The sequence below is a fragment of the Diceros bicornis genome, chromosome 39, assembly GCF_020826845.1.
Source record: "Diceros bicornis minor isolate mBicDic1 chromosome 39, mDicBic1.mat.cur, whole genome shotgun sequence".
Classification (NCBI taxonomy): Eukaryota; Metazoa; Chordata; class Mammalia; order Perissodactyla; family Rhinocerotidae; genus Diceros; species Diceros bicornis.
Genome location: NC_080778.1, coordinates 23,092,635 through 23,118,159, shown reverse-complemented (window position 1 = coordinate 23,118,159; position 25,525 = coordinate 23,092,635). Strand labels below are relative to the sequence as shown.

The following is a 25,525-nucleotide window of genomic DNA, read 5'->3' as shown; positions in this document are numbered from 1 at the left end:
TAGCATTTTCTTCCTCCAATCTTAATCACGGACAGACAGGAATTTCCAAAGATCTGAGGAAAGTCTCTAGCATGTAAGCCCAAAACAAACAAAAAAGCAATTTAAAGGAAAATTAAAGCTCTTGGAAATTGAAAGCCTTATAGGAGAAATGAAAAATTCAAGAGAAGGTTGAAAGATAAAATTAGGGAAATCTCCCAGAAAGTAGAGTAAAACGGCATAGAAATAGGAGAGAAACATAAGCAAATTAGAGTATCTGTCCAGAAGGTCCTACTCCAAATAACAGGAGTTCAAGAGAGAAAAGGAGAAAACACAAGGAAGAAAATAAAACTAATTTTTAACAATTTCCAGAAGTGAAAGGACGATAAGCCGCTTGGTTGAAAGGACCTAGCACAACGGATGAAAATAGATCTATAACAACAAACGTCATTGTGAAGTTTTGGAATGCTGGAGACAGATTCTAGACTTAGAGAAAAAAGCAGTAACATACAAAGTATCAGGAATCAGAATGGCTTCAGATTCCCAAACAGTAAAAATGGAAATAAATGGGGAAAATTCTTTAAACTTCTGAGGGAAAATAATCTACAACCTAGAATTGTATACCCAGCCAAGCTATCAATCAATATGGGGGTAGAATACATTTCCAGACATGCAAGCTTTCAAAAAGTTCACATCCCATGTACCCTGGCTCAAGAATTACTGGAGAATGTGCTCCACAACAAGGTGAGTAAAAGATACAGCAAATAGGCAACTCAAGAGGGAGGGAAGGGAATGCCCAGGATAACAGCAAGGCACTAGAACTAGAAAGCAACCAGTCCAGACTGAAATGTGTGATTAAAGACACAGATGTGTTGGAGGCCGTCACGACGAAGGTATTTACTGCATTTATAATCTAAGGATAGCATGTCCTGGTATATCTGGCTCCCATTCTGTTCTATACCTGGCTTGTTTGACCATGTCCCAATGAAGTACCTGTCCTCCCCTTTCCACTGACATCTAGATCGGCTAAGGACACTCATTTCACTGCACAGGAAGGTTCTGGACTGATCTTTTGAGAGATGGAGGTAGGTCATGACAAGCTTAGGAGCAGAAAATATAAAACGAGCATACAACCTCTAAGAATATTTCTGCAGGAGATCAAGGATGCTCCAACCGTGGTGACCTGTGTTTCCTAGGACTCACTTGGCACCTTGCTCACTGACATCTCTACATGGGGCTCTTGTAAATTCTAAAAGCTGAAGTCAGACTCAAGACTATTCAGCTCATCTTCTCAAGGACCCCTTCATCAAATGGTAGAAAATACTGGCCCCTCCCCGAGCTAGATTTGTGCTTCTCAGTTCTTCAAAATTAAGCAAGATGCTGGGATACCATATAGGTGATGATTAATATAAAAGTCTAGATAGTATATACGAGTTACCCGAGGAGAAAGAGTGAAATGAAATTGAGGATGGACCCACAGATGGCTTGTATGTTTCACGTCTTAACTTGAATAGTAGGTATGTGTTTGTTTTATTATACATTCTCCTTTAAGTTTCACAATTAAAATGTACAGCCATTAGAATTTTTACCTTCTCCTGACCTTTAACTGAACAAACAAGCTGGGTAAAATATACTAATATCAACACACAGGAAGAAGTAACACAAAAGTACTGATGATGTAACAGTCAAGTTACAAGACAGCTAGAGTTCTGCCCTTCACCTGAGCTGATCTGATGACATCACAATGGAGGTGTGGATACAATGCATCACAGGTAATATACACAAATGGTAATAGCTTTTGATACTTAGTTTGACCGGTAAAATGACAGCAGTTCCAAAATATCTGAAAAAGTGATGTTCTACCAACCATGGACAGTGCTTAAACTAAACAGGTCCTTAAGATACAACAGGCACATTCTTCATGATTTTGCCTCCTACCTGGGATGCCTTGGGCCTTCTTTCTCCTTGCTAACATTGAGTCTAGGTCCTGTTGTTCCCTCCAAGTTTAAGCAATTCTTTTCTGAAATGTTTTCCCCAACTATCTATGCATTTATTGACTACTTACTGATCATTTAACAAATGCCAGGCACTGTTCCAGACCCTGGGGATAAAGCAATGAACAAAAGTTCCCTGCCCTGTTTATTCTAGTGAGAGGAGACTGAAAACAAGATCTATCTCAGATGCCAGTAGGTGCTATGGAGAACATAAAGCAGGAAGGGAGCATAAAGAATGCAGGGGAGGGATGTGTGTGCTACTTTTAAATGTATGGTCAGGGAATAGTTTATGGGGGAAGTGACAATTGAGAACCAACCCTGAGGAAGGTTTATTTGCAGTAAGAGTACTTCAGGGGGAACAGCAAGTACCAAGATCCTCATTTCAAGTGGTACTTATCACAGTGACTTGGCGTTGCTAGTTATATTTTGCTGCACACATCCAGCCTCCTCAGATGATGCAGCCCTTGAAGGCAAAAACCTCCTGTCGCCTTGGAGTCTCAACCTTAGCATGGAACTTATGTTACGTTCTCAACTATTATTTAGAGATGACTCCAATCATAAATATTCCAAAATGGCATGAAATAATTCAAAATATTGTGTAAAAATTTGGATAATCAGCCTAAATCACCATATGCTTCACCAAGACTTGTGCCTTACAGTCACATTCTCTTAACTACAAAATACATAATGTGCTGATTTAAACCCTCTGGGTTAGGTGCAGTAAAATTAGAAGCTCATAAAACGGAATTTGAATAGTACCAAGTCAAAGTAATATTCCATGTCTATAAGATCCTTGCTGGTTTTGAGAACCTTCAATTGAGAAAGCTACCAAAATAAATGGTCAATCCTTTCAGGATTTAGTACCTTCCCAATACTAGCCTAAGCCATCAACCTGACCCTTTGCTTCTGTGGGTTGGCATTTAAATATACACTCTCCAGTCTTCTACTCTGTAACAACAAGCTCTTCATCAACTTTTTTGATGAATGTTGGTAGAGTACCTAATACTATTGTTATTCACAACTCTTTTAAAAACCTTACAATAACTATTTAGATTTAGAATTGATAACACAGAATAAGATAACATCTACCAGCTCTGGAAAAGCCATAATCAAATTAATTACAGATAAAGACATTTTCTAGTAATTTAGATATCAAATGCAGCTCACCTGCCAAAAATGGTTCTGCCCCAGCCATTCTGTTCCCCTCAGACCAACAGTATCCACAGATTTTTTTTTTTCCAGAACAGTCTAGATAACACACTAGTCATGGACACATGAAGAAGGGTCACTAACAACTTGTTTGTTGCAAGGAAGTCACAGTTTACCAAATAATTAACAATTGTGATGGTGTCACTGCCTGAGCCTTGAAAAAGTTTAAAGAAAAAGGACAAAACTCATCAAAAAATAGGGAAAGTTTTCAACTATGTATTTTAATCAAGTATGAACGGTTCCAAGCATTAAATAATGTTGAAAAGACAAACTTTCTAGTTTAAACTGAAGTAAATATTTCTGATTTTGAGCCAGGTACTCACTGAAGCCAAGGAAGTTTTCTTGATTATTTCTTCTGTTTCCTGTCTTCACTGTTCCTAAATTCCAAAAGCAAGTCACCCAGTAATTGAGTCTCAACAACCTTAATACTCAGTTTTACCATCCTTTTTAAATAACTTTGCATACAGCAAGGGGAAACTTAGCTTCCTACCAGTGGAACCTTCTCAGGAAAACTCTTGTTACCACTCAGCATTTCAAAATCGAGTTTAACTGGGTCATACATACAGTAAATTAAACCTCTTAATCCCTGAAAAAGCATGGAGAGCTTTCAAAGAAATATTTGTGAACATCTGCAAAAGACAACTGGGACAACCATACAAATAAAGAAGAACACAACAATTCCATTTAAGTTATGAAGACATTTTCCTTTAATTTATCCAAACATTTCATCTTCATGAAGTCACTGATTTCAGAGCAAATCTAAGCTTATAATATTAAGTTTAAAAATATTACACTATTTACAAGACGGTGGACAGAGAAAACTTGCCGGTATAAACTACAAATACTGTACTGTTCTCTTTGCAATACCTGCCGGTAAAAATGGCAGATCAACCGGTTTGTCTCTTTGAAGACCCTTGTTCATTAGTGAACACCAGGGGGAGCCCCACAGGGAAGGGGTGTTATCCTAAATGTTCACTGTCATAGCTCTAGACCCTCAACATTCCTCTTCAAGTCCAGCAGCTCCTTTTCCTGCCTTCTTTTCTCCAGTTTGAAGGCTAACCTGTTAGCTTTCTTCTCCACTCTCCGTTCCTGTACAAGAACACATTGGTGTTATTCAAGTCTTCAAACTGATGCAGACTACCTTTATAGAAGAAAAATCCTGCCACCAGCTCTTTGTGAAGCTCACATCTGAGGAAAGTACTTTACCTTGCGCTCTTCTCTTATAGCTTGCTTTCTTGCTCTCTTCTCTTCTTTGCTTTCATTTCTACAACGTGGTTGGGTTGACACCTTAGGCAGATCACCACCATCAATCAGCTGCATTCGTTCCACCTGCCTTGCTGTGAGTCCCTTCTTAGGTAAGACATTGAGAGGCATCCCTGTTTTAGAAGATAGTCGGATGTGTTTGGGCTGAAATAAAGATACAATGGCATTAGGGTTATTTCCCATTCCTATTAAAAAATAGCTCAATAACGCCACGTTGTTGTTGCTTTTCCTAATGGTGTTGCTAGCCACAAAAGGACAAAGTTACTGTGAGAAAATAATTTGTACACTCCATTTCCTGCAGTGCATATTTCAAATAGCTCAGGACACTAGGATTTACCTTTGGTTCATACTTGATAAGGTGCGGATGGTTATATAAATTTGAGTATGTACCTGAAAAAAAAAAATCATGTATCAATAAGTATACTTTCATTTCAGCAAAACATTATTGAGTTCCAACAATATCCCAAAATTTGGTGTTTTCACAGTTCAAAATAACACTGGAGTCTCTCTCATAAATGTTTTTAAATTGTTATAATTTGGTAATAGAAATATTACTGTTTCTAAATCATTTTCACAAAATATGTACTTTTCCAAAAAGTTGATGTACTTAATACTTTAAAATTACTAAAATACTTTTAGCAGTAAAATAGACATTAAGATACTTACTACAAATGGATTCACAATCCCACTTTTCTTTGGCTTCTTCAAGAACTACAGTAACAATCTCTTCTTCCTCAGACCCATCAAGTTCATTCATTGGCAGGTCCTGATCCTCGAAGGATTCAAGAGTATTCAATTTTACACAACTTTTGGTCGAGTTTTCAAAAATGAAGACAGAAGAGGGGGAAAAAACACCACCACACATTATTATACTATATGTTACTAAAACTGCACTTAAAGAGCTATGAAAACAACAGCATTTTTAAAAATCCACATACTCATGTGCCCTGTCTATTACTTGCTGTCAAAGTGAGTTCTACCCAGCCCTGCCTCTCCCCTCCCGATTTTGGACATTCTGTTGAGAGGAAGGAAAGATCTACCTGCATCTTTGCAAGGTTATAAATTAAACAAGATGGCAGCTTTCCTAAAACATGGTGTTTTTTAAAGCCTTAAAAAGCATTATTAGTCCATGTGTCTCTCCAAAGTACTTAAATAATTCACTCAAAGTATGCAGCCCTTGACCTGCTGTAGGATCTGCATATGATAGTGATCATGGAACATCAGACCTTTCTAGCAAATGTAAACACCTCATTAGTTTCTCTCAGACAAATCACCTTGATACGAATGCTGATTCACCAAATATTTGGCTGGAAAGTTACGCTAATCCATCTGTAGAGACAAATTCTTATCTTTCCATAAGCCATAAATATCTACTTCTCAGAATACCTGGCATTTCAGGAAGATGAAAAGAAGGGCGTATATACTTAGAAGTCAGAATAATTGCTCAGCCAAAGAGGCTCAAGGCACCACCTCATTCTCCAAGTGGAATGTGACCTTGTACTTCCCAGTCCAACCCTCACTTATTCCATCATGACTCTTAGGTCAAAGCTACAGTGGTTCTCAGTATGTTCCCACTACTGTTACCTTCAGCTTCAGAACTCTTAATATCAAGATGTGAGCCAAAGGTCACAGAAAACATACCATTTTCTTCATATGGATTCTGACTGGGTGCTTTTCTAGATTCAGCCGTACAACTACAGACTTTATTTAAAATGAAAAAAGCAGGTAAACAGGAAGTCACCATACTTCTCTGCCTTCTCTTTATAGTAGTCATTCAAAACTTCCTCTAAGCGACTGCTGTCCACTTGAATGGAACCTTCCAATTCGGCATTATCCAGAGCTCCAATTTCATCATCATCATATTGCTCATAAAACTTGAATATAAAGAGAGGGGATACCATGAAAACTGAATGTATTCATTAAGACTACAGCATTTAAACATTTCTACATTAAATTTTTGTGTGTGTGTGAGGCAGATTAGCCCTGAGCTAACATCTGATGCCAATCTCCTCTTTTTTGCTAAAGACTAGCCCTGGGCTAACATCCGTGCCCATCTTCCTCTACTTTATATGGGACGCTGCCACAGCATGGCTTGACAAGCGGTGTGTCGGTGCACACCTGGGATCTGAACCTGCAAACCCTGGGCCGCTACAGCAGAGCACGCACACTTAACTGCTGCGCCACCAGGCTGGCCCCCTCTACATTAATTTGATTCCTACACAATATTTTAGCACTACCATGAGGTCACAACTACTGTTACAATGTTAGCAGGGACTCAGCACCATAACAATGTGATGTGGAAGATATTCTACCCAACACTTGAAGACTTACATTTAGACTGAAATGGGCTGCCATTTAACACGACAGTGAAAGGCAGTTACTCTGTTCAGCTTGGAGAGCAAAATGCTAGGCAGAAATCTTTACCTCAGAATATTTTACAGATACTTTCAAATTCACTGATTATACAAACTGAAAGATCAGGTCACTAAACAGCCTCCTTTTAATGTTCAAATTTCATTCTCCTTTAGATGATGTTTACTGTATTACTCAAATGCTGTTAGGCTCTGTAGAAGGGTAAGCCGGGGGTGATATAACTCCTGCACAGTGAGGTTATGTGTGGTAACGGTTTGCCTATCTCTTGGAAAGAAGAGGGAAATAGTACCTAGTGAAAAGGCAGTGAAGTGAGAACCTTTATCTTAGATTCACCGTGAAGGAAACCATTCATTCATCCACTCATCATTTACTGAACAGTGTGAACTCCTACCACATGCCAGATACCACTTTAGGCCTTGGGATACGTGAATGAGCAAAACACAAAAAAACTCTGAGAGAATTTTGTTTACGTTCAGGCCAATGCTTGAGGACAATAGCATGACCTTGGAGACTGTGGTCGGGAGGCTCAGAATCAAAATCTAGGAGGTGTGATTAGCCATCTTGGGACCTGTATGCATTCTTTACAGAATTAAAACCAGGGTGGCTTTATGGGCTGTTTTAATAAAAGACATAGAGGCTCTTTCTAATGCTGAAAGTGCTAGTTTTGGGATTCAACGTCATATAAAATTTACCATGGACTAGTATTAAAAAGCCTCTCATTTGGGAACCTCACCTTCTCAAATCTCTCATCGTGTAGGGTCAGCTGCTCATTTCTCCTCATGACTGAAGATGTCATAGAATAATCAGTAAAGCGACTCTTTGTTTCCTCTTCCCAGAAGAAGTGGTTTTCTCTAGCCCCAGGAGGTTTTCCAGGAGCAGACATAGCCTCATCTGATAATGAGCCCGCAGAGTCAGAGTAATCCTCATCACTACCTCCTTCCTTCTCATCATCCACATCTTCCCACTCACTGCCATCTTCAGCCTCAGATTTCCTAAAATCAGAGCCATAAATTAACTGTCAAAACAACTTGAAAAACAACAGAACCAAATGACTTTACACAAGTAAAATCTGAGGGTATTTCAGGGAGCATTCTTGTTTGGGCAGGAACAGCTGTGCTGCTTGACCCGTCTGGTATGGCTGGGAAAGCAATGAAGCAGCATCAGGCAACTTGGACTTTAGCCCCACCTATCGATGGTTTGTAAAGCCCTCAAGTCTCACATTTTCTGCTCTAAAATACAGCAGTCTCAGACTACACCCTCTCAAAGGTCTCTTCCATCTAGAACATTCCATGGTTACCACCCTACTGAGGAAGCAGGAGAGCGGCCATCCCTGCTTCAAAACAAACCGCACATACCATACATCCATTCCCTCCTCCTCTGTCGGCTTATTGGCCTGAAGAATAAAGTCATCTTCAAGCAGATTATCCGGATTATCAAAGTCAAAATCATCATCAAGAGCTGCAGCAATGTCAGGATCAAAGTCCAGCCGAGGTCCTAGAAGAAACACAAAAACTGAGCAATAACTCCCAAGAAAGCAGGATTCCTTCACCTACTAACATAATCTGAGTATTTACTATTTGCCAGATTCTATCTATGTACTGAGGATAAAAGGATGATTAAGAAGTTGAAGAAGTTCAGTCTAATGGTGAATAGAGAGGGATGACTGCAAGAAAATGAAAAGAGGAAAAACAATCCCTCTGGTTTCAATATGCACTGGTAAAAACTCTTCCATTACAGATCTACAATATTAAACTGTGTCTATCTAGCAAAATGCAAAGCTTTCACCTGCGGGAAGAAACTGGGTAAATTCATCTGTTAGATGTAACTCAAATTAAGCATTTGTAGCCTCTTAAACTTTGTTTTCAGACTGAGATTTTAATAAATTCCAAACCTGTTTCTTAGCTATGTTCTTCTATATGTAAAAATACCACTTAAAAAAAAAACGTTCAAGTTCACACTGGTAAACTGACATGGCTTCCAACACTCTTCACAGATGGCCACTGCTCGACCCTCCAGGCTCATTTCATATCAATCCTTACCTGTCGTTCCAGGCATGCTAAAACGTGTGTGGTGTCCTATATTCATGTGTTCTTGCTTTTGCACACACGTTTCCTCTGTCTGGAATATCCTCTCCTCCCCATCCCGCCCTCCTTCATCCACCTGCCTAACTTCTACCTAAGAAATCAACCTAGACATCATTTCTTCTATGATGCCTTGCCCAACTCTCCAAGGCTGGGTTTGGTGCCCCATTACTATTTATTCATTTCTACTGTAATTGTAATTTCCCATTTATGGTCTATCTTTCCAAACGGATGGTAAATTCCTTGAGGTGAGGGATTATGCTTTATTCTGGTTTAACCCAAGACCCTGTCACATATTGGCAACTCAAAAACCTATAGAATGATTAATGAATGAATGCTACACAGCAAGTGTTAGTCAATAATTAAGGCAATTTAGGCAAAAATACCGAACACCACTTCTGTGGACTTCTGTGTTTTATCTAAAAATACAATGTTGGTACTGCAAAAAAACCAAACATTATGATAATTTCTCAGTGTATCCGGAATAAATGGTAAAATGGACTTCTATAAAATACTTCTATACTCTTGGGAGAAATTCTGAAAGTTAACAGATTAAGTATTTTCAAGACTGCATTATATGTATGTAAGGCTAACTGAATATCACCGTTCCCTTTGTAATATGTTAGGTCAAGGTTAAAATTCCTCTACTAGATCACCAAAAATAACTTTCCCACTTTCCTCTCCAAATAGAAACTTCAAAGACAAGGAATTTGATGGCAATAAAAGAAAAGGACACTGATCACATTCATCTCTCCCTAATGATCTCTAACCTGAACGTGGACACATCTCAATTATTTCAACACTTTATTAGGGACACAAAATCTATCATTACTATATGTTTCTTCTTGTAAAACACAGCTCTAGCCATTTGAAAAGTTAAAAAAATTAAACACACCTGAAACAGGAGCGGCTTTATTTAACAATCCAACATCTTCCTCAAACTCTGATGCAAATACTGATGAAGGCAACTGAATTCCAGTGGTCTTGGGAAAGAAATTACACCATGGTTAGGTTTGTTTAGAAATACCTCTGAACTACCACACTGGGTTGACAAGTGTCACCCCAAAATTCACGTCCACCCAGCTCAGAATGTGACCTTATTTTAAAACAGGATCCTTGCAGATGTAATTAGTTAAGAAGAGGTGATAGTGGATTACGGTGGGCCTTAGTCCAATGGCTGGTGTCTTGATAAGAAGGCCACGTGAAGACACGCTGGGGAGAATGCCACGTGAAGACGGAGGAAGGCTAGAGCGATGCATCTACCAGCCAAGGACCACTAGGGACTGCCGCGACCCCCAGAAGCTAGGAGATACGCAGGGAACAGATTCTTCCTGAGCCCCCAAGAAGGAACCAGCCCTGCCGAAAGCGTGATTTTAGCCCTCCGACCTCCAGAACCGTGAGAATAAACTTCTGTTGTTCTCAGCCCGAGTGGTAAACGGTGGTAGTTTGTTACGGCCGTGCTAGGAAACTAAGACACCCACACTCTGCGTTCTCTCTCTCTCGTGCTCCAGTTATCTATTTTAAACATGTATATTCTGTCGTCATCTCAAAGCAACTTCCCAGCAGTACTTCACAGAGCTTGCTCCAGGATGTGATTCCACTTAATCCTCACAACCCCGCGAGGTTATCAGCGTGTTTTAATGAACAAAAGCTAAGCAAGGTTCAATGGCACGCCTGCCTGCAACCGGCTGTTAAATTCTGGGACTCAAATCCAAGTCTGGTGACTCCACTCTCCATAAGTTTCAAAACGAAATTAATCTTTTTCCTCTTAAACCAGAGATAGTGTTCCAATCTCTAGTAATGGCTCTGCCTTTCTCTGAACTGGCTGTCTTAAAGCCTAGGGTGGTCATAAATCTTTTCTATCCCGAGATCCCTTTGGACTCTCCTGTGTACAGTGACTTCACACCCATGTTCTGGGCACCATCTTACTCACGGTTCACCAACAGAGAGATCACTGCAACTGGTGCTTCGCTGGTCTACACCTGATCCAACCTTTACATCACTGCCAAATGCAACTCCTGTAACGTTTCATCTGTGACCTTCCTAAGCTTATAATTGGTTTTGATTTTTCACGCCTGATCTTCAAGGCTCTGTCAAAGCAAAGCCTACTCTATGTATCAACATTTCTTACTGTTACTCAATAATATGACTTCCATGTAAATCCTCACATCGTGGAACAATTCAAAGTAATTTATGGAGCACACATGCGCTGGATGTTATGATCCACGATACTACTTTATGTCCCTTCTTTCTGACTGGAATGTTCCTCCCTCTCTCAATAAAACTGACCTTTAGTGGCCAGCTCACTTCCTCCCTCCTCCAGGAAGCCCTCCTTGATTACTGTCCTAGAACTTTCCTTTGTGTGAAATCCCCTCATTCTTCACACCATACAATCTACTTCAATACACACTGGCACATATTTCCTGACTGATCCTTCTGCTTTAGTGTCATCTTTTCAACCAAGCGGTTAATGGGAGGGTCACCACCACGTTATCTGCCTTTCTGTGCCTCACCACCCACCCTGTCCTCAGCCTGGTAGCAGGCACGAGGCTGAGATATACATCCTCACTGGCTCACAGATAGAGCACAGTGAACTAGAAGCCTCCAAGGAGCAGGACTGAAGGCTACATACAGTAGTGCACAGCTAGCAAGCTGTTACAGCTTCCAAAATCAGTTTCTCAGCGGCATAAACATGGGCAAAGATCTGATTTCCTGCTGTAGAGTCTTTTTTTTTTTTTTTCGTGAGGAAGATTGTCCCTGGGCTAACATCTGTGCCCATCTTCCTCTATTTTGTATGTGGGACACCGCCACAGCATGGCTTGATGAGTGGTGTGTAGGTGCATGCCCAGGAACCGGGCCTGTGAACGCCGGGACGCTGAAGCAGATCACACGAACTTAACCACTACGCCCCCTGGCCAGCCCCTATAGAGTCACCTTTTTAAAACTGCTTTACTGAGATACAATTCACATACCATACAATTCAGCCATTTAAAGTGCACAATTGAATGACTTTTGGTATATTATATCAACTTTTAAAAATTGTGGTAAAATATATATGTGGTTTTTTTTTTTTTTTTTTGGTAAGGAAGATGGGCCCTGGGCTCACATTTGTTGCCAATCCTCCTCTTTTTGCTGAGGAAAATTAGCCCTAAGCTAACATCCATGCCCATCCTCCATTTTGTATGTGGGATGCCGCCACAGCATGGCTTGATGAGCACTGAGTAGGTCCACGCCCGGGATCCAAACCTGCAAACCCCGGGACGCCAAAGCGGAGCACGTGAACTTAACTGCGATGCCAGCAGGCCAGCCCTCATATGTGGTATTTTTCCTAAAAAATATACTCTTGTGATTATGTATCTTTGGAATTAGAGGTTTAAAAAAAGGGAAGATCAGCTTGTGTTGGGGCTGGGCCAGTGGCGTAGTGGTTAAGTTTGCGCACTCCGCTTCAGTGGCCTGGGGTTCACAGGTTGAAATCTCAGGTGAGGACCTATGCAATGCTTATCAAGCCATGCTGTGGCGGCCTCCGACACATAAAGCAGAGGAAGATGGGCACAGATGTTAGCCTGGGGCCAATCTTCTTCAGCAAAAAGAGGAGGACTGCAACAGATGTTACCTCAGGGCTGATCTTCCTCAAAAAAAAAAAGGAAGATCAGCTTGTGTTCAGTGAATTTACCTTTCAAGATATTTTTCAAATCGTGAAAAACAGTCAAAAAATCATATATACAATCACAATTTATTTGGTGATTACTGTTTTTTAGAGGTGTGTAATTGTTTATTGGTTGCAGTGGTTCCCAGCTACACCAAGTCCCACCATGACAGCACCTGCTTTCCCTCCTGTGAGAATCAGGGGGCTGCTCCAGCATCACTGATGTCTGTATTGCCGTTCTGCACTGCCTTACTTTCTTTTTTAGGGCTTACTCAGCATTTCTGGTTTATTCCATTTTGGTGGTTTGTTACAAATTACTTTAAAGTCAAAAAAAGTACACACGACTCATCCGTAACTTTGCTACAGAAAACAACGGCACTTTTGTTTTAAACATAATTCAGTTATCCTTGTAAACATCACTGAAGCGTCCACTGAAAAGCCTTATTCTGTTAAAAGCCAATTAGATAGTGATTACTTTTACCCCAAGTGAATCAAAGATTAAAAGCTAACCTTATACTGGTCAATACAATTCTGCCAGAAGACTGTTAGGACTTTATTAAAACTTTTCCCCATCAATAAGATGAAGAAGTTGAGCCACTAGAGGAGCCCGCTCTCCTCCCTCAAAGGGTCACAGAAGGAAGAGAGCCAATAAGAGAAGTACCCTACTACTGATATACCAGCCTTGGGGGAGGAGGAGGAGAGAAGTCGGTTCTGTTATGATAGAGACGTGGCAGTGGGGTGTGCGGCCTCACAAGAGACCTCCAACCTAGGGAGTGAATGAACAGCTGCGTTATTACCTCTTTCTCTGGGATGATACCCTGAAACCTAACCCACTGCGACTCTCCTTAAGCAGCAAGCTATGGACTGGAGGAGCTACGATCACATCTTCCCTGAGGAAAAGCATACCTAGACCATGACAGGGTTAGAGGATGAGAAGCAGGGGAAATTGGTGCTCTTTTTATCACTTCCCTTTTGTCCATAAACCCAATAAATGAATGTCTCTTTTTAACTGCCAAGTGACATAAAAGTTTCACAGAGAAATTTATAATAAAACTAAATAAAAGATAACAAAAGCATGCAACATGGGCATCCTTAACATAAACAAGGGGAAAAACTGAACCTAAATTAGTAGCACTAATTTCATATAAATATGTACTCTCATTTGTATTTAAAAGATAAAGTACTAAACTGGACTGCATTTTTGTTGAAAAGAGTAACAGGAACTTCATTACAATCTATTGCCTCTATTCTCTCTTACGGTTAGCCTATAGTTTTTTACAAGTGCGAAAGATCTGAACGTTCCATGAGAGTTAAGTTCTATCTTAGAACACAGTTTATGATGCTGTAACACTTAAGTTGTTAACATACAGAACGTCAGCTGGTTTTCTTCTATTAAAGGTGCTAACATGCCCATGTCTATCAATCAAAAGTTCTAACTCTGTCAAAGGCTGTTACTTTTGACAGCTGCCACCAGAGAACAGGTGGGCTACTCTGTCCTCAAAGTCCACATGTGCACACACACATACACAATTTTAAGTGAGGGCACGGCTTGTCTTTGTGCTCTTCAGACTGACACCACTTCTTGCCCCAAACAGTTATCTTGATTTAAAAATGGTGGTTTCTTCACTCACCCCCACACTCTCTCTCTCACACTTAAATTGCTGAAAAGTCTTACGGAAATTACTGAAGTGTCTTCTTCGTCTCTCCTGTTGCGTGCACTGGAGGCACTTGTAGGAATCAGCTCTGAGGGCCCAGACGGTTCCTTCAGATGCTGCAGGTAGTCGTAGTCATCATCAAAGAACACGCCGTACTTCCTCTGTTCTGCTCGCCTTTCCTCATCATTTATCTAGCGTAACAAACAAAATGGAGTTAGCACCTCTTCCAAGGGTAAGGCATAGGAACCTTCCAATGAGCACAGCTTTCAGACTAGGAGGCAGATGGCACACGAACACTTTGGCTGAAAGAAATGAGACAAAGAATTCTGGACAAACTCAGGAAACACAAAGCTTCTAAAAGCGAGTGCCATATAAAATTAAAATGGAATGAAAACAATCCTCCTTCCACTAGACAGTTCTGTGCAACAATTCAAGCTAAGAAACACACACACTCTTTGTTTTATCATGAAATTGGGGGGTTAGAAGACTAGAGGGCCTTGAAATGTAAGTACAATTTCTTATAATTATATGCCAAGAAGCTTCTCAACATACACCACAAACTGGCTTTACTGAAAAGCTAAATAGCCCAATGTTTCCCAACACTGCCCTTCACATTACCCAAACTTAACAAGTATACTCTAGGGCTGGCCCTGGGCCGTAGCGGTTATGTGCATGCGCTCCGTTACTGGCAGCCCGGGTTCAGATCCCGGGGGTGCACCGATGTGCCACTTGTCAAGCCATGCTGTGGCGGCGTCCCATATAAAGTGGAGGAAGATGGGCACAGATGTTAGCCCACGGCCACTCTTCCTCAGCAAAAAGAGAAGGATTGGCATGGATGTTAGCTGGTCTTCCTCACAAGAAAAAAAAACAAACAAGTATACTCTGACTGATAATTACAAAATCAACTTTTTAAAGGCTCCCCGGCATTTTCTAAAGCTAACTCACGAGTTTCGATGTTGTACATTTCAGGAAATGGGCGACCAGGAGGCAAAGTGCAGTTTGTGGTTACGAAATGGCAGGATCTTAGGGAAAGCAGAGACTGAACACATTTGTGCCCTAAATAACACCATGCAGCATTATAGCTGATGGTCTAGTAAATATTTACCATTACTTTATAAGATTTGTTCATTTAAACATCTCAAATAAAGATGTTTTATCCTCTAAACCAAAATAAAAATGCATCCTGTAAAAATCAGCAAGTTTACTGAAAATTAAGTCATAGATTTGCTTCCCGGAAGATCACAGGTATCTGAGAAGAGCAGCTGGCTAACATAATTTATTAAAAATCACCAACAGTCCACCTACAGACTTTTTGGCTAAAACACAGGCCTTACTTTCTGTGTCGGCAACAGAACCCTCTGAGGTGCAGTCTCATCCGCCGCTAAAGGATCACGTTGGCTCCGGTGCACCAGGTGAAAAGACACAGCTTTCTTCTTTTCTATGAAGGGCTTTTTCTTTCTGTGAGGCTTCAAAGGAACAGAATCAGAACAAGCCATTAAAACAAAACAAAACAGTGAACAGTATCATAGTCCAAATAGGTGTCTTCAATAAGTAAAGGATCAACAGATTTTTTAAAACTTCACTTCTAGAGCAGACAACATCACCTATGTTCTACAAAAACTATACTTACCTTCCTTCCACAAACATTTGTGGGCACCTACTCTGTGCCAGACCTTGTTACGGGTGCTGGGAATACAGCGATGGGAAAGTCAGACCAAGTCCCCATTCTTAGCAAGCAAATGGTCAAGAAAATGATTTCAGATAAAGAGAAAAACACAAAGCAGTGACGTGCAAATGACTTAGGAGCTACTTTAGACTGGGTGCTCAGAGCAGGGTCCCTGACAGGTTGAACCAGAATGACAAGGAGGCTGCCACAAGAAAATCTGGGGACGACAGGTCCAAGCAGGGTACGCACTTCAAGTACCAACTGCCAAATGAAGCCAAGACACAAGAGCTAAAGCTCGGTAAGATTCGTCAGCCCCGTCTACGTTCTTATTTCGCTACGCAATGCTGCTCTCCTAAACTGAGAAAGCATCGTCCCAGCGGAGGAAGCCATCTTGCTTTGGGACCAACCTGAGACTCTCCCCCAAGTTTCCTTTCCCCGGAGCAAAGGAACGGGCAGACACCTGTCACTCCCAGGTCTGGAGAGACCATTAACTCCCTCTCCACCCGACCCAATGAAGCACAGGGGGCGTGTCTGTGTCCCATGTCACAGGTTGTCAGGCCCCTCGAGGAAAGGGGAGGCCATCCTCTTCTGCCCACTACCCAGGGAGGCTTGTCCGTGGGAGACCCACTCTGAACCGCAGTCCTCCCGGGGTGCGAGGGTGACCCACACGGGGAGACTGTGCCGCAGGCCGCCCCCCGCGCCCCCGGACAGCCCCCCCAGGCCCAGGCGGCAGAGGCCAGCGGCGCCGGCGGAACCAGCATGGCCTCTGCCAAACCCGAGCGCCCCGCCCCCGCGACAACGACACTTGCTCACCATGCTGCAGCCGCACGGCGCTCACCCCACAGAAGGGCCACCACTGCACCCTCCGAGTCCCCGGAGAGGCCACATGCACGTCCCGGACGCCGCCGACACCCAGCTCGCAGCCCCCTCTCTTCAGGCCTCTCCACACGTGCAACCCCGGAAGCCTGACCGGAAGTCCCGCAGCGGGCCGCGGAAATGGACCAATCGCCGAAGAGCCGGGGCGTCGCGGCCGGAAGTTACGCATCGCTCGCTCCGTGGCGACGATCGCGAGAAGCTATGAGGAGGTGGGGCCGTTCCTACCCCCGGGGGGCGGGGCTTTCTCGGCCGGAATTCAGTTCGCGCGGGAAGGGAGTCGCCGACGCCGTGGTGGCGGTGAGGGCGCAAGGCGGCTGCTGTTTAAGCGCGAGCTGGCTTTTCTGGCGCCCTCTACCGGTTACACAGGGGACGAATCTAGCAGCCCCGTGGACATGTGTGTTCACTGCGCGTTCCCCACCGTGGAAAACAAAACAAACCCGTGTTCACGGAAGGAAGGTGGCCGCCCCCCGGGGACCGAGGTTTCAGGTTCCCTCTCCGCTGGCCGGCGTCCAGTCGGTTGCCTTAGCAACGGAGGATCGCGGCCTCGCTACTCCGGGCTGCCCCGGGCTGAGTCCGGCCTTGCTTTTCCATCGTTTAATGGACCGCGTTCAAAGGTCCAGTTAGCAAAACCCCCGCGACTCTGTTGACAGCAGAGGCATTTGAACTAATCACATAGGCGATCTCTTTGGTGTTTGCATACCTTATAAGGGGGGAACTACTGTTTATTCCCTTCCAGGTCGTTCCTCAAGTGTGTTAACCTGCTTTAAGCAAACAGGCTATAAGCATCCCTTCTTAGGAAGGTTTCGGGCAGGTGCTGGGGCCCTCTCATAGCTTTTCCCTGGGCGCGAGAAGGTGGGAATGCCTTCCAAGTGTTATCAGCCGACCTTTTCTCAAATTCGTGTTTCCCCCTCCCCATTTCTGGTGTCTTGCCAACGTCTGAGTTATCTTGGATTGTATCTTTAGGTCCCACCTATTACCACTATAAATATTTATGGAAAATTATTCTTTTACTATGATAAAAATTATAGAAACAATTTAAACTAGGGCCAGAGAACTTGTCTTGGGATCGTGCTTTGTAACAGAGGTAATACATAACACAACACTGCTATGTGCCAGACATTCATTATAATTAAGCTCCGGGAGGGTAGGTTTTGTTTCGTTTTGATCTCTTTTATTTACTATTGTGTCTTTGCTCAGGGCCTAGAATAGTGCCTGGCACCTATACCCAATAAATGTTTGTTTACATGAATTAATGTTCTGGCACTTTACCTGAATTATCTCGTATCTTCCTTACCGTTAACACTATGAGACAGGTGCTATTATCTTCTACTATCTTACAAATTCTAAACTGAGGCGTAGGAAAGTTAAGTAGCTTTCTCAAGGTGACACAGCCAGTACATGGCCGAGCAGGGATTTTAAACTGGAGTCTGACTAGAGCCTGACAACTTAACCACATTACTTGCTTTTTTTTCTTTTGAGTAATAGTCTGTTACTTTATATATTTACTGGGCTAATGCTAACACTAAACACACTGTGCTACCCAATTTATGTGCATTATATCATTGAATTCCTTCGATAAGCCTGTAAAGTACACTTAGATAACACCAAGCTCATCTTATAGAAGGAGAGCTTGAGGTTCAGAGAACTGAAGTGACTTGCCTAAAGTCACACAGTAAATGGAAGAGCTTAAATATGTAGCCCATCAGTCTAGTTAGGAAGGCCACACCTTTAACCATATGCTAGACTATCTTGGGAAGGCAGCCAGCCAGCAAATTCTGTCCATTCTGTCTTCTAAATATCCAAATGTATCACCTCATTACCCCTTTTATCAAATTTATCATTTTTAATACTCTAGTCCAATCATGTCATTTTTCTGTATAAAACCTTTCAGTGTCTACCCTCCAGCCTCAGCATAAAGTCCACTCTTTTGCATGGCAGCCAAGACTTTATATTATCTGGTTTCTACCCATCAATTTAGCATCATGTCCCCTTAATCCCTGACATACCACTCTATGACCCAGCTCTATCAAACTGTTTGTGGTTCCCAAATACACCTAAAAGAGATTGGCTTTCTCATGCCCAGCTAAAAGGCTCTTCCTCTCTGCTCCCTGTTCTTCAAATGTTAGCTTAGCCATTTCTGCCTCTAGGAAGTCTTACAGTCTTCAAAATTAGGGTCCATTCCACATGTGTTCACTGTATCCTATGATTATACTGTTCTACCACTTACCCTAAAATTATAACCCCTTATTATTTTTGTTACCGCACAAAGGGCACGATCTGCTCACTGTGAGACAAAAGACAATCATCAAGAGGCAAGATGGTGGCAGAGAAAGGGTAGTTTATTACAGCTTGCTAGCAAGGAGAAAGAGGGCCGACTAATGTCTCAAAGAACTATCTTACAGAACAAAGACTACAGGCCAGTTATATAGAGGGCTGGTCTCCAAGTGGGGAGGCATCTGGTCCCAGGGTGGGGCCTCAGGAGTCATCATGTTCCTGAGGAACTCAAAAGAACAAAGTTATCAACTTATAGAGGCTAGGAGGGGCCATGAAATTCAGAGTAAGTCAGAGGTCATTCTAAGTTACAATATGGTGTCTTTTCTACAGTATGGCTTCCCTTATGTCAACCTTATATTGAATCGGTATCATTTTCACCTGTCTTTATAGAACCAGACTGCAGTAACCCACTCGAGGGCAAGGGTTTTTGTCACACCAGCTTTACCTCCCCAGGGCATAGCATAGTTAGGACTTAATAATAATTGCACTGTTCAAATCAAAGCACTTTACATATATTTACTCATTAAATTTTTACAAAAGGATTTAAGGAGATATACTATTATCTTTTTTTTTTTCTTTCTTTACATTAGAGTTTGAGGAACAAAAAGTAAGTGACTTTTGCCTAAGGGCACGAAGCCATAAGTGATGAAGCCAAAATGCAAACCCAGGTGCAGCTTGAGAGTCACACCCTTAACCATTACAATGTACCCTATTTCAAAAAGCCAATACATGTGCTGAGCTTCCATGTGTCAGAGACTGTTCTGGGTGCAGTATATATATTAGCTCATTTAATATTTGTTGAATAAAATATCTAGCACAATGCATTCATTGAAACAGTACATATACAAAACGCTGGCTTGTTCTAACACAGAAAAATGTTATTTCCTATCATTAAAATCACCCATAATTGAAATATTATATTAATGATAATAAATCCAAACCATACTTCTCTTACCCCGTTATTAGTATGCTCTGAATAATGGCATCCATTTCAAAATGATTAAACAGAATTTCTGGTTTAGTCTAGGCTTTGGAAAAATTCTTATTTTTCCATATGAAATTAACTTGCCTGCTGAAATTGTGTTTATCAACTTAGCCCCATTTACATCACATTCAGCAGTGGTTTTCCATCAGCATAACCCAAGGATCCCCAAGCACTAGGAAACTAATGTACACAAAGTGGGGAGAACTTGCTTGAGTATAGCCAAACTACCTAGACACTCAAGCAGTAACTTTAGAAATTATAAATTACATGCTTGATAATATTAACAGAGCCTATGGAGGTACTTAACTTATAAAAAGGGAAGTGCATCAAGATGGATGTACCATATTCAATGCCATTCCTATCAAAATTTCAATGGCATTTTTCACAGAACTAGAAAAAATAATTCTAAAATTTGTACGGAACCACAAAAAATCCCAAATAGCCAAAGCAATCTTAAGAAAGAAGAACAAAGCTGGAGATATCATGCTCCCTGATTTCAAACTATACTACAAAAGTATAGTAATCAAAACAGTATGGCATTGGCATAAAAACAGACACACAGATCAATGGAACAGAATAGAGAGCCCAGAAATAAACACACACATATACAGACAATTAATTTATGACAAAGGAGCCAAGAACATACAATGGGGAAAGGGCAGTCTCTTTAATAAATGGTGTTGGGAAAACTGGACAGCCACATGTGAAAGAATTAAAATAGGCCACTACCTTTCACCATACAGAAAAATTAACTCAAAATAGATTAAAGACTTGAATGTAAGGCCTGAAACATAAAATTCCTAGAAAACATAAAGGGTAAGCTGCTTGACGTCAGTCTTAGCAATGTTTTCTTTGATCTGACTCCAAAGGCAAGGGAAACAAAAGCCAAAATGAACAATGGGGATTACATTGAACTAAAAAGCTTCTGCAAAGGGAAGGAAACCATCATCAAAACAAAAAGGCAACCTACTTTGGGAATGGGAGAAGATATTTGCAAATCATAAATCCAACAGGGGATTAATATCCAAAATATATAAAGAACTCACACAACTCAACAAAAAAAAACAAACACCTCAATTAAAAAATGGTCAGAGGATCTGAATAGACATTTTTCCAAAGACATACAAATGGCACATGAAAAATTTTGAACATCACTAATTATCATAAAAATGCAAATCCAAACCACAGTGAGATACCACCTCTGTTATCACACGTGTTAGAATGTGTATTATCAAAAAGAGAAAAAATAATAAGTGTTGGAGAGGATATGGAGAAAAAGGAACCCTCATACACTGTTGGTGGGAATGTAAACTGGTGCAGCCACTATGGAAGACAGTATGGAGATCCCTCAAAAAATTAAGATTAGAAGTAGCATATGATCCAGCTATTCCACTTCTAGGTATTTATCCAAAGAACACAAAAACACTAATTTGAAAAAATATGTGAACCCCTATGTTCATTGCAGCATTCTTTACAATAGCCAAGATATGGCAACAACATATGTGTCCATCAATGGATGAATGGATAACGAAGATGTGGAATACTACCCAGCCATAAAAAAGAAGAAAATCTTGCCATTTATGACAACATGGATGGAACTTGAGAGTATTATGCTAAGTGAAAAAAGTCAGACAAAGTCAAATACCATATGATCTCACTTATATGTGGAATCTAAAAAACAAAACAACAGAACAAACAAAACAAAACAAAACAAAAACAAACTCATAGATACAGAGAACAGATTGGTGGTTACCAGAGGGCAAGGGGGTTGGAGGGAAGGTGAAAGGGGTGAAGGGGATCAATTGTATGGTGATAGATGGTAACTAAACCTAAGGTGGTGATCACTTTGTAGTGTATACAAGGATTGAATTATAATACTGTATGCCAGAAAGCTATGTAATGTTAAATACCAATTTTATCTCAACAACAGCAAAAAAAGATGTATGTACCAGGATGTTCACTGTAGCACTATTTGTAATAGAGAAAAATAAAAGAACTAAAATTCCATTAGTAAAGGATTAACTGAAAAAAAAAACCAACATTCATACCATGGTCCATTGTGGAAGAGGCAAATCAACAAGGACAGCCACTTATTCAGTCTGAAAAAAGCAGATTGCAAAACACCACGGTAGATGGCAATTTTTGTTAAAAAATTATACATAGAAAAACATTTTACACAGAAATATCATAGCGCAAGCATAGAAAAACATCTCGTTGACTATGCATCAAACTGCCCACAGCAATTGTCCGTGAGGAGCTGAAACTGCAGGGAACTTTCAATTTCTATTTTAGATATTTCTTCATTGTTTACATGTTTGCCGTGAGGATTTAAAGTATTACAGGTGGTGTATAAAAAAAGTAAAAAGACATTTAAAAATAAAAACCAAAGCAGGGGAAGGTTGGATACCAATATAATCTGGTTCAATAAATATTGTCAAAGGATAACTTTTTTAATGGTAAAATCATGACTCTCATACATATATATAAAGTGAAGACATGTTAAAGACTTTATATAACACATTGTTGATGAGGGAACCGGTAAGATGTTACAGTTAGTTCAGAGGACGATCCAAAGAACAGAAATATTTATAGAGCAGGAATACGGAGAAGAATGTGCAAATGGAGACAAAACCGGCTTCCTCCCCAGCGGCCTAGGGAAGACAGTGGCACCTCCACTGGACAGAATTTATATACGTGTCTAGGGACAAGAATTATTCTATGTTATTGTCAGCTTTCTACAAAGTTGTAAAACAGCTCAAAGGAAAAGAGCAATGTGAAGCCCACATAATGTCAGAATAGGAAAGGTGTGCTTGTCTAAGAAATGCATCACTTTCCACTGAAGCACAAATTTTTCCCCAGAATATTAAAGGATAACAGTGGCCTGCTTGGTATACTAGCTGAAATTAGTTTCTGGTCTTTGTTTCACTCTTACCGTGTAACCTGGGGCAAGTGGGCTTCCGTTTACTCACCTGAATGTAAAATAGGAGTGATGATGTTATTAATACTTACCTCACTGAGATGTTGGATTGCACAGAAACTGCGGGTTAAACGCTTGGACCTGTGCCTGGCTTGTGAGCAGTGCATGAGGGTGAGCGCTGTCTTCTTCTCAGTTGAGTATAGTTATCCACCTAACTTCGTCGCTGCACAGGATGGCCATCTCCTGAAGCCGGGGCCTCCAGCCTCTGGGATTTGTCAGGGAACACGTGCTTTGCCTCAAATCAGATCCACATCATGGGACTCTGTTAGCTGGCATCTTGACCCAACTTGTCAGCTTCCCCAGATCCTAATCCTTTCACTTTCCCTCAATTTCTGGTACCTTTCAGGTCCTTTATATTACATACTTCGACTCTTTTACTTGTTGCTGGTCCCTAGTAATTGTTTGTTCTTTAAAATTCATTTTAACTGCACCAACTCTTTTTTTTTTTTTTAAAGATTTTATTTATTTATTTTTCCCCCAATGCCCCAGTAGATAGTTGTATGTCGTAGTTGCACATCCATTCTAGTTGCTGTATGTGGGACGCGGCCTCAGCATGGCCGGAGAAGCGGTGCGTCGGTGCTCGCCCGGGATCCGAACCCCGGGCCGCCAGCAGCGGAGCGCGCGCACTTAACCGCTAAGCCACAGGGCCGGCCCTGCACCAACTCTTGATATTCCATGGCTTTCTGTTTCCTGACTCCTGTTTTTAGAGTCAAAAATACATACATTTCATTCATTGGTGAATACACGTTGCAAATATTAATCCAAATTAATTTTCTTTACTGTGCCTTTCTAATTGTAAAATGAATTTTGAGTTTTCTTTGGTATGTTTTGGTTGTGCTCATTCAGGCTCTAGGCTGTATAAAGCTCACACATCATTATTAGTCCCTTTTTTTCTGAGTGACAAAGACTATTGAAACTGATGAAAACTTTCTAAAATTATGGGGTAATTAGATCAGGCATGCATTTAACTTATGAATTTAATTCTATGCTTTCAGCAAATGAGCCAGAAATAAGATTACCATCGTTACTCTTGAGTGATTCTGCCTGTCCCCATCAATGAGCATGTACTCGGAATGCAGGCAAACTGAGACATTTACCTACTTTTCCTCCATCGTTCTGTTCGTTGTGCTTATAGTGTGAACATCTCACTGGGCTGTGTGTAATTCTTATGCTTAAAGGTAATAAGATTTTTTTTTTAACACAATATAGCACCTAAATATAAACTAATCCCTTCATCTGTGGCTGAAGTAAAGAACCAGCCACACGTTCCAATGTTGAAGTAAAAATAGGCTGTCTTGGACTTATTGAGATAGTATGTCTGTATATTGTATTGGATGCAATATAAGATATTTTCAAATGTAATTTTTGCTTTTCAACTTAACTCCCTGTATAAGTCCTACTCCATTTTATTTAAAATTAAGCCAACCAGTTAAACCTAGTTAAATTAAAAAAATATATCATCCAAAGCACTCAAGTGATGTATAAATGAAATGATTTTATGTATGGTCTTGGAGACAAAGTCAGGCAATGAAAAAATAGTTTATTAAATTTTCATTGTAGTAGTTTCTTCACAGTCTTAAGCTACATTGCTTGTTGCAGAGGTTTATCTGTTTCCACAGCTTCTATTACATTTGCTGATGATTTTCAACTTCCTCTCTGTAGCCCAGACCTTTTTCCTGACCTTCAGACTCATATATCCAATTGGCTACTGTACATCCATGCACAGAGCATATCATATGAAACACTGGGCTGGATACAGACGAAGGAGGAGTGAAAATTGGTAGAAGAAACATCAACCGTCTAAGACATTCAGATGACACCATCTTACTGGCAGAAAGGAGCAATGACTTGAAAATACTTCTGATGAAAGTGGAAAAAGAAAAGTGCCAAAGCAGGGCTGCATTTGAACGTCAAGAAGCAAAAATCATGACCACAGAAGAACTACCCAACTTGAACGCAAGAATAAACTAGACATTGAAATTGTTAAAGATTTGGTTTACCTTGGTTCAGTCGTCAACTTAAATGGAGATTGCAGCCAAGAAATCAAGAGAAGACTGAGACTTGGAAGGGCAGCAATGAAAGAATTAAGAAAGATCATTGAGTGTAAGGAAGGGTCATGAGAGAATAAAGCTGAGATCATCTACACCCTCGTATTCCCAATTACTACGTACGGGTGTTAAAGCTGGACCGTGAAGGAGACTGACAGGGAAAAAACTGATTCATTTGAAATATGGTGTTGGACGAGAGCTCTACAGACACCCTCGAATACAAGAAAGAGGAACAAGTGGGTCCCAGAGCAAATTAAGCCTGAACGATCGCTGGAGGCAGAAATGATAAAACCGAGGCTGTCCTACTTTGGGCAAAGCATGAGAAGGCGGGATTCTTGGGAAAAGACAATAATGCTGGAGAAAGTAGAAGGAAAAGGGGAAGACCAACTATGACATGGATTGACTCCAAAAGGGAAGCCACAGGCCTGAGTCTACAGGAGCTGAGCAGGGCTGTTGAGGACAGGACATCGTGGACACCACTCATTCATAGGGTCACCAGCAG

The 25,525-nt window shown here is 41.1% G+C and overlaps 2 protein-coding genes across 2 annotated transcripts in view; both read right to left on the bottom strand.

Moving 5' to 3' along the window:
• ZC2HC1B (zinc finger C2HC-type containing 1B) overlaps nucleotides 1-1,201 on the bottom strand; it is a 40,748-nt gene extending 39,547 nt beyond the window's left edge. The window contains exon 1 of the mRNA XM_058534293.1: nucleotides 1,180-1,201. Within this exon, the coding sequence (XP_058390276.1) occupies nucleotides 1,180-1,201 (22 nt within the window). The remainder of the gene's footprint in view (nucleotides 1-1,179) is intronic.
• A 2,174-nt stretch (nucleotides 1,202-3,375) lies between these two features.
• LTV1 (LTV1 ribosome biogenesis factor) lies at nucleotides 3,376-16,823 on the bottom strand. Its single transcript, XM_058534209.1, has 11 exons — nucleotides 16,677-16,823; nucleotides 15,532-15,663; nucleotides 14,218-14,388; nucleotides 9,792-9,879; nucleotides 8,171-8,309; nucleotides 7,549-7,807; nucleotides 6,189-6,316; nucleotides 5,109-5,248; nucleotides 4,780-4,832; nucleotides 4,386-4,586; nucleotides 3,376-4,268 (listed from the first exon to the last, which is right to left on the bottom strand). The coding sequence occupies exons 1-11, from the start codon at nucleotides 16,677-16,679 to the stop codon at nucleotides 4,158-4,160; spliced, it is 1,425 nt and encodes a 474-aa protein (XP_058390192.1). The 5' UTR covers nucleotides 16,680-16,823; the 3' UTR covers nucleotides 3,376-4,157.
• Between the last annotated feature and the right edge of the window lie 8,702 nt (nucleotides 16,824-25,525).

Bases quoted from the DNA above. Each gene is read 5' to 3' on its own strand.
- LTV1 (XM_058534209.1), bottom strand. The intron at 9,880-14,217 runs GTAAGACTTTTC...TTCTTTCCCAAG, and splicing joins AAGACACTTCAGTAATTTCC to ACCACTGGAATTCAGTTGCC. The intron at 5,249-6,188 runs GTATGGTGACTT...CTCGACCAAAAG, and splicing joins TATAAAGAGAAGGCAGAGAA to TTGTGTAAAATTGAATACTC.